This window comes from Heteronotia binoei, chromosome 6 (assembly GCF_032191835.1).
Source record: "Heteronotia binoei isolate CCM8104 ecotype False Entrance Well chromosome 6, APGP_CSIRO_Hbin_v1, whole genome shotgun sequence".
Classification (NCBI taxonomy): Eukaryota; Metazoa; Chordata; class Lepidosauria; order Squamata; family Gekkonidae; genus Heteronotia; species Heteronotia binoei.
Window position 1 is genome coordinate 4494641 of NC_083228.1, and position 13412 is coordinate 4508052.

Sequence of the window (13412 nt, forward strand, 5' to 3'; positions counted from 1 at the left end):
CTCGGGGGTTGCACTGATTTTGCCTCCGGGGACACGCTGCAGAACAAACCACTGCCGGGCCTGCTGTCCATTTTACTGCTGTCTTCCTGGTCAAAGGACAAATCCAGTTTTTGCCTCAAATGTGAGGGTCAAAGAGAAGAAAAGCCACTAAGCAGAAGCCAGAACATGTAATATTACAACAAACACTGCAAGAAAGGTATCGTCAAATTAGAAATCAGGAGGGCAGCAAAACAACCTGAATTAATGGAATAACATTGAAATGCGCTCACAAATACAAAATACTTGACTACAACTAGTAACTAATCACACTGTGTCCCCCAACAAAAAGTACTAAATGTCAGTAAGTGAAGTTCATAGACTTTCAAACATTCCACAAGAGGAGACCACAGCTGACCAGCCGAAAACGCCTTTTCCAGATATGCTAAAGAGCATTTCAATTTTTCCCTCCAGTTCAAGTGGCTGCTTCAATGGAATCCAGTTTCTGTTTCTAACGTCCGACACAAGCGTTCACAGTGCTCATTAGGAAACCCAGGACCTATAGATCCAGAAAAGGCACTTTCAGCTGGTTACCTGTGGTCTCCTCTTGTGGAATGTCTGAAAGTCTATGGACTTCACTTATCGACATTTAGTACTTTTTGTTGGGTGTGATTAGTTTATTTATTTAATTAATTCAATTTATATCCGCCTTCCCCACCAAGGCAGGCTCAGGGCGGCTCACATGCTCATGACTATACATAAAACAATAAAAACAATTTAGAAATTAACAATTCAGGTGCTATGATCTTAATGATGTTACCCAGCTATTCCAGCTAGACGTTCTCCATAGAGCAGAGCTTAATGGTCCAAATGTTCTATATGAAGCAGATAGCAAGAGGTAATCACATATTTTTGGATCACTGCCATGGCTAACAACCTAAATTACGAATGCCTGGTGGGTGTTGTCTTACAGGCCTGGCAGAACTGTATGAGCTCTCGCAGGGCCCTGACCACCTCAGGGAGCTCATTCCACCAGTGTGGGGCTACTACAGTTGACATGAGCCGGGCCTATTAAGGGCTGGGGACTGATAGCAGGTTTTTTGACCCAGACCAAAGTGCTCTCTGGGGAACATGTGGAGAAAGGTGGTCCCTAAGGTATGCAGGCCCCTGGCCATATAGGTCTTTGAAGGTAAGAACCAGCACCTTGAAACGAACCCGGTATGCAATGGGCAACCAGTGCAGCGCTTTCAGCACAGGTTGCATGTGCTCCCCCAAGGGAAGGCCTAGTAGCAACCTGGCTGCAGCATTCTGCACTAGTTGGAGCTTCCAAGTTTGAGACAAGGGCAACACCATGTAAAGAGAATTGCAGTAATTCAATCTCGAGGTGACCATAGCAGGGATCGCTGTCGCTAAGTTGTTGCGTTTGAGGTAGGGGACCAGCTGCCTTACTAGCCAAAGATGATAAAAGGTGGATCTGGCAGCCTTATTTATTTAATCAGATTTAAATCCTGCCCTCTCGATGGGCTCAGGGCAGCTAACAACAAATAAAAGCAACATAAAATATTTAAAAAAACAAAATATACAATAAAATCATTTCCACACATTTTATAGTAGGGTAAAAGTATAGTATAGTAAAAGTCCAAGATGCTAGTTACTAGTATTTGCATATACTTATGTACTCAGTTTTGTATTTGTGAGCACATTTCAATGTTATTGTTAACAGTGTTGGTGATGCTATCCCTTGTGGTGGATTCTGTGTAGTGGCTTTTCTTCTCTTTGTTTCTCCCACGCTAAGTTCCCTTTTGTTTTCAAGTGCAAGGATCGCACACTTGCAGCTGATTCCCTGCCGTAGTCTGGGAATAACAGTGACCTTGCATGGAAATATTTATCTGATGCTTGGTCAAGTGCAGAGTTTTATTTTGATAGATAAGAGTAAGATCCTTCTTACTGATAGGAAGGTGATCTAATATGGGAGAAATTATTTCCCAAAGGAAATACTAATAACACGCCACACACACCAGCAGTAGCCAGACAATTCCAAGGATTCCTGAATGGAGCCAACTGTTTGGACCCAACTTTGATGGGTGGAACTGAAGAAAGGGCCTTCTCAGTAGGCACTGAAGAAAAGGCCTTCTCTACCCAGGGAGATTTAACTGTCTTCCACCAGTGGGTGAAGAAATTTGTTTCATTTGGCATCCTTCACTTACTCTCCCTCCCATTTGTGTTCTGTTTGTTTTTAACTCTTATATTATTGTTATATTTGTAGGTACATGTTTTTAAAGTTTGTTTTAGTATTCCGACTGTTCACCACCTTAGGGACCCTAGAGGTTGGCTGGAAAGGCAACATAAAAAACATTTCAAACACAAGGAACAGAAAGCCGGCAATCCTGAGGGAGAGGGCTACAGAGGAATGGAATCAGTGCCCTGAGCCATCTATTTCCTGCTCTCTTTGTCCACCAAGGCAACGGATTGCTGCTTTCACTTCTTTGGCTATAGGATGCTTGCACAAGGATGGAACTGGAAGCAACATGAGCAATGGAACTGGAAACAACATGAGCAACAATCAGCACAGTCAACAACCATCTTCCTTATCTTCACACCCCGTCCAACCCTCCCAGCAATTAACACAGAACAATAGTCACATTCAACAGCCAGTTTCCTTATCACTACCCTTCCAGGAAGCCCCACCAAACAATGGGCACATCCACAAACCAATTGCCCTTTCACCACACCCCCTCCAGCCTAGAAATAGCAGCTCTCCAGCAGCCCTGGCCTCACTCAACGCACAGCAGCCAAGAAGGTCAGAGCGCCTGCTCTGACTGCAACGCCACTGAGGATGTTCTCCGCAGCTGAGAGCGAAACGTCTGGAAGAAAAACTTTCTCCAGTAGAACACGGCACTTGAGCCCGAAAGATTCTACAAACCCTAATGATGTTACCAGCTGTGAAAACCTGAAATCTTTGATAATGTTCCTTGTGTTTGAAACGTGAATGACCAGTTCTCTTGGTACATCTTATATAATGTTCACCAAAGCAAAACAGTGTTCATGGCCTCTGGCCTCTGCAGTCCACTGACCACAGAAAACAATATACCTGTGCTATAGAAAGAGTCAGGGTAGGAAAAGTGTAGAAGTAGAAGAAACGGGTAAAAAACAGATGAGAAATGTTCCAATGTCCACACAGAAACGTTCCTGATCATGCTGCTGCTGCTGCAACTCATACAAAAAACGGAGTGAGGCTTTCCCTCTCTAACCACATATCCTGCTTTGGCTGGGCTGATCTGGCCTCCTAAGCTCTCAAAATCTCAGAGGCCTGCTCTGCATAAGACGAAAATCATGTGCCCACATGAGAAGGCAGAGGAAGACAACAGGGACGTGGCCTGCTCCCTCGAGAGCTGAAAGGCCAACGGAGACAATAGAAGCTCACACCTGGAGGTCTAGCCGCTCTCTGAATCGAGGTTCACTGAGAGGCATTGCTGCACTGATTCCCAAAGGGTTGATGGTTTGCAGGTCTGTCAGATCCTCCTTTGAGCTCATCTGGGAGGAAATCTCTATGCCACTGTCAGTGGAGGGGCTGACCGCCGAAGACGTGCTTTCTGAACTTCCCGATGAGATGGGAGAAGGTGCGTCTACAAAACTGACTCCTCCTGTTGAATAAGGAATGACAGCAATAAGCAAAGTCCCACTACTATCTAAGATGCATGCATAGCAAAACAGCACACAATCCTCTCCCCATTTGCATGTGGATCCCATAATGTTGGATTGCCCCCAAACACAGCAGCCTCTCTTCTCACTGGACGGGGCTGCATAAAGTTGTTTATTATCATCATCATTTTTTTACTTGACACATTTATATACCATCTTCCTGCCATAGTATTCAAGGCAGGTTCCAGTTCAAAATAATGCCTACACAGAACACAAAAGGAAAGAAAGGGAGAAGGAAAAGAAGAAACACCCAAACCCTTTCTGAGATGCTGGCCAAGAACACCATGAAAGAAGCAAAGAAAACTTGTGGGATAAAAAAGAGCTGGGTTAAGGAAGTGAGTTGGTCCTTTGAGTCAAACTGGCCCACAGAAGAGACAGAAGCCATCACTTTTGAATACTCAACACTGGGACAAGTTTTGTCCCAAATACATTAACCTAAGAGAGAACACTGTCATTCAACATACTTCTTCTCAAACATCTTGGGTGTAACAAATAAGACACAAATCTTTTAATTATGCTCGTTTTCAGCCAAGTGTGATAATTAGGGTACCAACCTCCAGGAGAGACCTGAAGTTGTCCCATAATCACAACTGACACCTCTTGGGGAAAATAGCGGATTGGAGAGCAGATGCAATGGAATCACCTTCCACTGAGCTTCCTCGCCTCCTCAGGTATACCCCCAAATCTCCAGGAATTTCTCAACCTAAAGTTGGCAACTCTCGCTACTACTCCCTCTCCATTCTCTATTCTGATTGTAACTACCAAATGCTGTTTCATGCTGGCATTTTCCAGTCCAACTATGGTTCAAGACCACTGTAGTTATGGACTTTTCACCGCACTCCAATAAGGTGCCCCCAGCCCTCAGAGTCAGCTTCCCAGTCAGTCACCCACCTGCGAGGCTGCTGGACAGGCCTGGGCCGCTGGAAACAGGCTGCTCTGGTCCTGAAGATGCTCTGGTCACATGATAAGAGGTCCGTGGTGATCGCTTCTGCTTCTTCCATTTTGAGGAGTCACTCATTCCTCCTGCTCTCATCTTCAACTGTGAATACCAAACACAGTTTGCTAAAACAAAAAACCATCTCTAAAGCCACCCAGTACCAAACAGGCAATGGTACTCTATCAGGTACAGTCCTAGGATCATGCCAGTTTTCCCCAAGCGTATCATTCACAAGCCTTGTACATTTCCTTGTACATTTAGTTATGTTTGTAAGTTATCTAAAAACATCTTAGCCTAATATTTTAAAGGGAAAAGTGCACTATCATTTCTTCTGGAAAGCCAGTTTGGTGTAGTGGTTAAGTGCATGGACTCTTATCTGGGAGAACCGGGTTTGATTCCCCACTCCTCCACTTGCACCTGCTTGGAATGGCCTTGGGTCAGACATAACTCTGGCAGAGGTTGTCCTTGAAAGGGCAGCTGCTGTGAGAGCCCTCTCAGTCCCACCCACCTCACAGGATGTCTATTATGTGGGGAGAAGACATAGGTGATTGGAAGCCGGTCTGAGTCTCTGATTCAGAGAGAAGGGCAGGGTATAAATCTGCAATTCTTCTTATTCTTCTATTCACAAACACACATTTTAAAAAATGTTCTAAGTTAAGGCTATTTCTACACATTTATTCATGCACTAAAATCTATACAAAATTTAACTTCAGGTCCATGCATGGAATTCTGTCCAACATGAACAGTAGTTGTACAATCTCACACACAACATGGGCCAGGCTCCACCCATTCACCATTTGCTCCAAGCCTTTCTCTTTGCAGTTCAAATCCTTAATTGGAGCTCAGAACAGAACTTGGAAACAATCTTAAAGATCTGCTTAGATGTAAATCCCAACTGAGTCCGAAGGCACTTATTTACAGGTCAGTGTGCACAGAACTGCAACCTTAGATAACAGGGAAAGCAAAGGACAAATACTTGAGGGGCAAAAATGCAAAAGAATCAGAGTTGGAAGGGGTTCTAAAGGCCACCTAATCCCACCCCCTGTTCAATGCCGGATCAGCCGAGAGCATCCCTGACCTGTGTTTGTCTGGCTGCTGCTTCAAGACTGCCAGGGAGGGGAGCTCACCACCTCCCTTCGTAGCTGATTCCACTGCTGAATAACTCTGACAGTAAAAAAGTTGTTCCATGATATCCAGTCAGTACCTTCTCACCCTTAATTAAAACCCATTCTTGCAAGTCCTCTCCTCTGCTGCCAACAGGAACAGCTCCGAGCCCTCTTCTAGGTGACAAATACTTTCAATACAGAGCAATCCCCCACCGCCTCCTTTTCTCCAGACTGAATAGTCCCAAGCCCCTCATCCTTTCCTCACAGGCCCCTAACCATCCTGTCACTCTTCTCTGCACCCACTCTACTCTGTGGTCTGACCAACGGAGGGCTCAATGAAGGCATCAGACAACAGAACTGACTGACTCTCAGAGCAGCCATCTTCCTCCCTAGCTGAAAAGCTGGATCTGGGAGAAAAACAACTGGCTATTTCTACACTGTGAGACAGTAAAGGGGGTTGCAGGGGAAGAAATGGAACCTTAAATACTCACCAGGGGGGCTCCTTCTGCTCTGAGGTGGGGGGGGGGTCTTGGAATGGGTGACTCCCATCAAATTAGCAGAAAAAGTTCCATTACTAAACACCTTATAAGATTCAGCCAGAAGACCATCAATGCCTGGGGATTTATTGCTTTTTACATTTTTAATAGCATTTTGAGTATTGCTTTTTACATTTTAATAGTATTTCATCGAGATAGGCGCATCCAATAAATCTGTGTTTTGATGAGATATGCTTGACAAATTCATCAAGGGACAAATAGGTTTTGATGTCTATCAAAACAGGATTTGTAGATCGATATGTCATAAAAGGAGTCCATCAAGAGGGTTTTAAACTAATACCGCAAGAGGAAGAAGACGACCAACACAGAGATTTAAATAAAGGAGAGTAAATAACTGAGGCTGCCTGGGAGGGCTGGATCCAATGTGACAGAGAGCTGGGGTGAGTGATACAGAGATCACAATTGAAAAGCCTTGCCAATTTAAAGTGATAGACCAAAAACTGTATCAGGTTGCGTTAAGAAGAAAATATAGCGTAGTCTGGGAGAGAAAGAAACAATTAGTCCTTCCCAGTAGATATAGGATGCAAGTGTTGGAGTTGGCCCATGCCACACCCATGGCCTCTCACCTAGGCATCAACAAGACAAGGGACAGAGTACAGAAAAGGTTCTTTTGGCCAAATATGGGCAAGGACATAAGGGCTTTTTGTAAATCTTGTCAGGCCTGCCAATTGGTAGGAAAAGGCCTGGATAAGACAAAAGGACTATTACAGCCAGTCCCTATAGTCACAGAGGCATTTGAGAAGATAGGAGTAGATATTGTGGGTCCTATCTCCAGAGTCACCAGAAGGGGAAACAAGTACATCCTTACTTTCGTAGATTATGCCACAAAGTTTACAGAAGCGGTTCCTCTTAGGGACATTGAGGCCAAAACCGTAGCGGAAGCCCTGCTGAATGTGTTTGCAAGGCTGGGTTTTCCAACAGAAATGGTGACTGATTTAGGCACAACTTTTATGTCAAATGTGATGCAGCAGTTATTGAGAGCTTGTGGGATCCGGTATGTAACAACAACAGCATACCATCCTCAAGCCAATGGATTGAATGAAAGGTTCAATGGCACCTTGAACCATATGTTGAAAACATATGCCTACAAACATCCCAACGATTGGGACCAGCACTTGCAACACCTGCTCTTCAAGTACAGGGAGGTACCCCAAGAAAGTTCCGGGTTCAGCCCATTTGAACTACTCTATGGGAGACAAGCCAGAGGACACCTTGATGTTTTGAAGGAGGTGAGGTCCGGGCACGAGGATATCCAGGAGGCAGATATCATCACCTATCTACAAGAGCTACAACAACATCTGCAGGAGGTGAGGACGGCCGCTGCAGACAACATGAGAAGAGCACAACGATGGCAGAAACTGTGGTATGACTCCAAGTCCAGGGACAGAGAGTTTAAGCCGGGGGACCAAGTCTTAGTTTTGAAACCCAGGAGGAAGAACAAGCTAGATGTTGCCTGGGAGGGACCTTATACCATCGCCCATAAGGTCTCCAACGTGAACTATTTGGTAACCCTAAGTGAAAATGGTGAACAGTGTAAAGTGTTCCATGTAAATATGTTAAAACCTTATTATGATAGAGGTAATTTGGTACTAATTGCTAAAAAGGAAATGTGTGAGGGAACTGAATTGTGAGGTTGGGGGAAATTATCCCAAGAAGTTACCATTAGTGAGGTTCAGTTCGCCCCTTCTCTTACTAGAGAACAAAGAGGCCAAATACAAGCAATTTGGGGAAAGTACCAAACCATTTTTTCCAATGTACCAGGGAAAACAAACTTAGTACATCATAAGATTGATACTGGGGATTCGAGGCCTGTGGCACTTCCACCATATAGAGTGACCGGCTCGAATGCCTCGTATGTACAAAAGGAGGTAGAGGAAATGTTAAAGTTGGGTCTGATTGTACCATCTGAAAGTCTTTGGGCCTCACCTGTAGTCCTAGTACCCAAGCCTGATAAAACCATGAGGTTTTGCGCAGACTACAGGAAGTTAAATAAGGTTACGGTACCTGATTTGTACCCCATGCAACGCATAGATGAGTTGGTGGAAACAATTGGAGCTGCCAATTTTATTACAACTCTAGATTTAATAAAAGGTTATTGGCAGGTGGCTATGGACCCTAAAGATAATAATAATAATAATAATAATAATAATAATAATAATAATAATAATAATAATAATAATAATAATAATAATAATAATAATAATAATATTTATATCCCGCCCTCCCCGCCGAAGCAGGCTCAGGGAGGCTAACAACACCAATCCATACAATAAATTATACAACAGGTTTTAAAATCACATTCACTTAAAAGACACTCCAATTAAAATTAACATTCCTAGTGCTACTCTATTAGGTGTAAATACTATGGCGGAATCACTTAAGGCGAATCATCAGTCGTTCAGTCAGGCAAAGGCCATCCCAAAAAGGAAGGTCTTGCATTGTTCAAGGCTCCACAGGGCCCGCACTTCTTCCGGGAGCTGGTTCCATAGGTGCGGAGCTGCAATGGAGAAGGCTCGTGTACGGGTGTTCTTTAATTTTGCCTCCTTCGGCCCGGGGATAGTCAGCTGGTTCTTCCCAGCTGACCTCAGTGCTCTCTGGGGTTCATATGCGGATCAACAGAAGACGGCATTTGTAACCAAAGAGGGACTCTTTGAGTTTACAGTGCTCGCATTTGGATTGAGGAACGCTCCATCCACGTTCCAAAGGTTGATAGATAAAATGTTAGTGGGACTTAAAGAATTTGCTCTTGCATATATTGATGATATTGCTGTTTACAGTAACACCTGGAAAGAACACTTACAGCATTTGGCCATTGCGTTCCAATGAATAAAAGATGCGGGTCTTACCATCAAGGCATCTAAGTGTCAGTTAGCCATGGCCCAGGTGAAATATTTAGGGCATGTGCTAGGAGGAGGTAAGATAAAAGCAGATTGGGGAATGGTGCAAGCCATACACGAGTGGCCCAGACCCCAAACGAAGAAACAAATTAGAGCATTTTTGGGCGTAGGATACTACAGGAGATTTATTCCTGAGTTTAGCTCAATAGCAGCCCCACTATGTGAGTGCACAAAGAAAAAGAACCCTGATACAGTAAAATGGAATGCAGAGTGTCAGAAAGCTTATGAGCATCTGAAAGTGGTTCTAACTACTGAGCCAGAGTTAAGAACTCCAGATTTTTCCAAGGAGTTTACCCTATTTACTGATGCATCTAATGTTGGGATAGGTGCAACATTAAGCCAACATGGAGAGGAGGGACAGTATCATCCCATCCTTTATTTGAGCAGGAAACTTTTAGACCGGGAACAACACCTCTCAGTTATTGAGAAAGAATGTCTAGCAATAGTATGGTCCATAGGAAAAATGAAACCATACCTATGGGGGAGGAAGTTTACTTTATGCACAGACCATTCCCCCCTGAAATGGTTAAACCAGGTGAAAGATACCAACAGTAAACTAATAAGGTAGAGTTTACAGCTCCAGGATTATAATTTTGACATACAACATATACCTGGAAACAAAATGTAACCGTGGATGCACTGTCGAGAACAATGTAAATTTTGAAAAATTGTTTTGTATTGTGACAGTATTGAAGGTATTATTACTTATACATGAAGAAAAATGTACATAGTTATGAATTTAAGGTTATAACATAATGGTTAAAGTTATAACGAAGTATAACCCAAGTAGGTGTGCCCCACGTGCCCATTGCTCAGCAAAAGGCTGAGACCTTTCGCCTTACACAATGATTCATAAGGGAAGGACATGTGACGGAATTGTAAGGGTTAATAGAAAAGCAAAGGACTCAGGGAGTCTGAGTCAGGTGATCTGAGGGTGGGGGCCGGAGTGCTCAGAACTCTCAAGATGAGTAAGTGACAAAAAATCGGCTGGAGAGTCAACTGTCAGCAACTGTCAGAGGGAGACAGTTGAAGTGGACAGTATATGGTCAGCAGGAGAGCTGATACAGAGAGCTGTGAAGAGACTTCTGGTGAAGTAAAGCTCGCTGTTAGCTATGTGGAGACAGCCAGGTGGCTGAGAGTGACAATCGAGTATCACAGTGAAAGACCTGAGTGGTCACAGAAATATTTACACTACTCTTAAGAACTTACAAGGTTGCTGAGGAAGAGATGTGGGTCTGAGGGAGTCAGGAGGGCTGGGAGAAGACATACCAGTCGACTCAAGAGACCAGACACATAAAGCCCAAGAGGGCAACTTAATTAGAGTTTGGAGAGTGAAGAATATAAGAACTGTGGACCCTGAGATACCTCAGTGAACCTCTGTTCTGTAAAGTCAGAAATGTTTAGCAACTGTCATTCATCCAAGATACAAAATACCTATGTAAATACATCCCTTCCCCCCAGCTGAAGACTGTGTGTAAATAAAAATCTGTGCTTAACTGTTAAGTTCTCTGGTGCCTGAGTATTTGGAATCAGCAGCAAATCAGCAGTGGTCCCCTACATACATAGTTATCTATCTGAAAATAAAAGAGAACCCCGAAGAGACTAGAAATGCTTATTATACCCACTCCCTTCACTCATCAGTCGTGAGGTAACACAAGAAGAAAGAAATAAAGCCGGCAGGAGGGGCTGGGGTCGCCATAAGTCGCCCTAAGTTGAGTGGTGCAGGGCGGTCATACACCTGACTACACTGAATGAGTACAGACCATCTCTGGAGATGGTAATAGGCAAGGCATAGCATCTGGGCTGCTGGGAGACATGGACAGGTAGCAGAGAAGCACCTGAGTGCACAGAATAAGTACAAACCCCTCTGGAGATGGTAGTAGGCAAGGCATGGCATCTGGGCTGCTGGGTGACATGGACAGAGAGGTAGCTGAGAAGCAGCTGAATGCACTTGATGAGTACAGACCCTCTCTGGAGATGGTGGTAGACAAGGCATGGCATCTGGGCTGCTGGGTGACATGGACAGAGAGGTAGCTGAGAAGCACCTGCCTGCACTGAATGAGTACAGTCCCCCTCTAAAGAAGGCAGTAGGCAAGGCATGGCATCTGGGCTACTGGGTGACATGGACAGAGAGGTAGCTTTGAAGCGCCTGAGTACACTTAGTGCACAGACCCAATCTGGAGAGGGTAGTAGGTAAGGAATGGCATCCAAGCTGCTGGGTGACATGGACAGAGAGTACCTTAGTGCAGTGAAAGAGTACAGACCCTCTTTCGAGATGGTGGTAGGCAAGGCATGGCATCTGGGCTGCTGGGTGACATGGAAAGAGACATAGCTGAAAAGCACCTGAGTGCACTGAATGAGTACAGACCCCCCTATGGAGATGGCAGTAGGCAAGGCATGGCATCTGGACTGCTGGGAGACATGGACAGAGAGGTAGCTGAGAAGCACACGACTACACTGAATGAGTACAGTCCCCCTCTGGAGATGGCAGTAGGCAAAGCATGGCATCTGGGCTACTGGGTGACATGGACAGAGAGGTAGTTGAGAAGCACCTGACTGCACTGAATGAGTACAGACCCTCTCTGAAGATGGCAGTAGGCAATGCATGGCATCCAAGCTGCTGGATGACATGGACAGATAGGTAGCTGAGAAGCACCCGACTTCACTGAATGAGTACAGACCCTCTCTGGAGATGGCAGTAGGCAAGGCATGGAATCCAAGCTGCTGGGTGACATGAACAGAGAAGTAGCTGAGAAGCACCTGACTGCACTGAATGAGTACAGACCCCCTCTGCAGACGGCAGACTGGAAGGCATGGCATCCAAGCTTCTGGGTGACATGGACAGAGAGGAAGCTGAGAACCCCCTGACTGTACTGAATGAGTACAGACACTCTCTGCAGATGGCAGACAGCAAGGCATGGCATCCAAGCTGCTGGGTGACATGGACAGAGAGCAAGCTGAGAAGCACCTGACCACTCTGAATGAGTACAGACCCCATCTAGAGATGGCAGTAGGCAAGGCATGGCATCTGGGCTGCTGAGAGACATGAACAGAGATGTAGCTGAGAAGCACCTGAGTGCACAGTATAAGTACAGACCCCATCTGGACATGGTAGTAGGCAAAGCATGGCATCAAAGCTGCTGGGTAACATGGACAGAAAAGTACCTGAGAAGTACATGACTGCATTGAATGAGTACACACCCTCTCTGGCGATGGCTGTAGGCAAGGCAAGGCATCTTGGCTTCTGTGTGACATGGACAGAGAGGTAGCTGAGAAGCACATGACTGCACTGAATGAATACAGACCCCCTCTGCAGATGGCAGACGACAAGGCATGGCATCCAAGCTACTGAGTGACATGGACAGAGAGGTAGCTGAGAAGCAGCTGACTGCACTCAATAAGTACAGACCCTCTGTGCAGATGGCAGACAGGAAGGCACGGTATGCAAACTGCTGGATGACATGGACAGAGAGGAAGCTGAGAAGCACCTTACTGTACTGAATGAGTACAGACCCTCTCTGGAGATGGTGGTAGACAAGGCATGGCATCTGGGCTACTGGGTGACATGGACAGAGAGGTAGTTGAGAAGCACCTGACTGCACTGAATGAGTACAGACCCTCTCTGGAGATGGTGGTAGACAAGGCATGGCATCTGGGATGTTGGGTGACATGGACAGAGAGGTAGCTGAGAAGCACATGACTGCACTGAATGAGTACAGACCGCCTCTGGAGATGGCAGTAGACAAGGCATGGCATCCAAGCTGCTGGGTGACATGGACAGAGAGGTAGCAGAGAAGCACCTGACTGCACTGAATGAGTACACATCCCCTTTGAAGATGGCAGAAGGCAAGGCATGGCATCTCGGCTGCTGGAAGACGTGAACAGAGAGGTAGCTGAGAAGCACCTGAGAGCACAGAATAAGTATAGACCCCCAATGGAGACGATAGTAGGCAAGGCATGGCATCTGTGATGTTGGGTGACATGGACAGAGAGGTAGCTGAGAAGCACCTGACTGCACTGAATGAGTACAGACCCTCTCTGGAGATGACAGTAAGCAAGGTATGGCATCTGTGCTGCTGCGAGACAAGGACAGGTAACTGGGAAGCACCTGACTGCACTGAAAAAGTACAGACCCTCTCTGCAAATGGCAAGGCATGGCTGTCACGGCTGGGGCCGGGTCAGGCAAAGTCCAGAGGCAGTCCGAGGTCTGTAGCCAGTAAGCAGGAGGGTCCGAGGC

The 13412-nt window shown here is 45.5% G+C and overlaps 1 protein-coding gene across 1 annotated transcript in view; it reads right to left on the bottom strand.

Annotated features, from left to right (window-relative positions):
* The window catches only part of GBF1 (golgi brefeldin A resistant guanine nucleotide exchange factor 1), a 223322-nt gene that overhangs the window by 99279 nt on the left and 110631 nt on the right, over window positions 1-13412 (bottom strand). Inside the window, exons 8-9 of the mRNA XM_060240967.1 lie at window positions 4570-4717; window positions 3403-3620 (exon numbers count right to left, since the gene is read on the bottom strand). Of these exons, the coding sequence (XP_060096950.1) occupies window positions 3403-3620; window positions 4570-4717 (366 nt within the window). The remainder of the gene's footprint in view (window positions 1-3402; window positions 3621-4569; window positions 4718-13412) is intronic.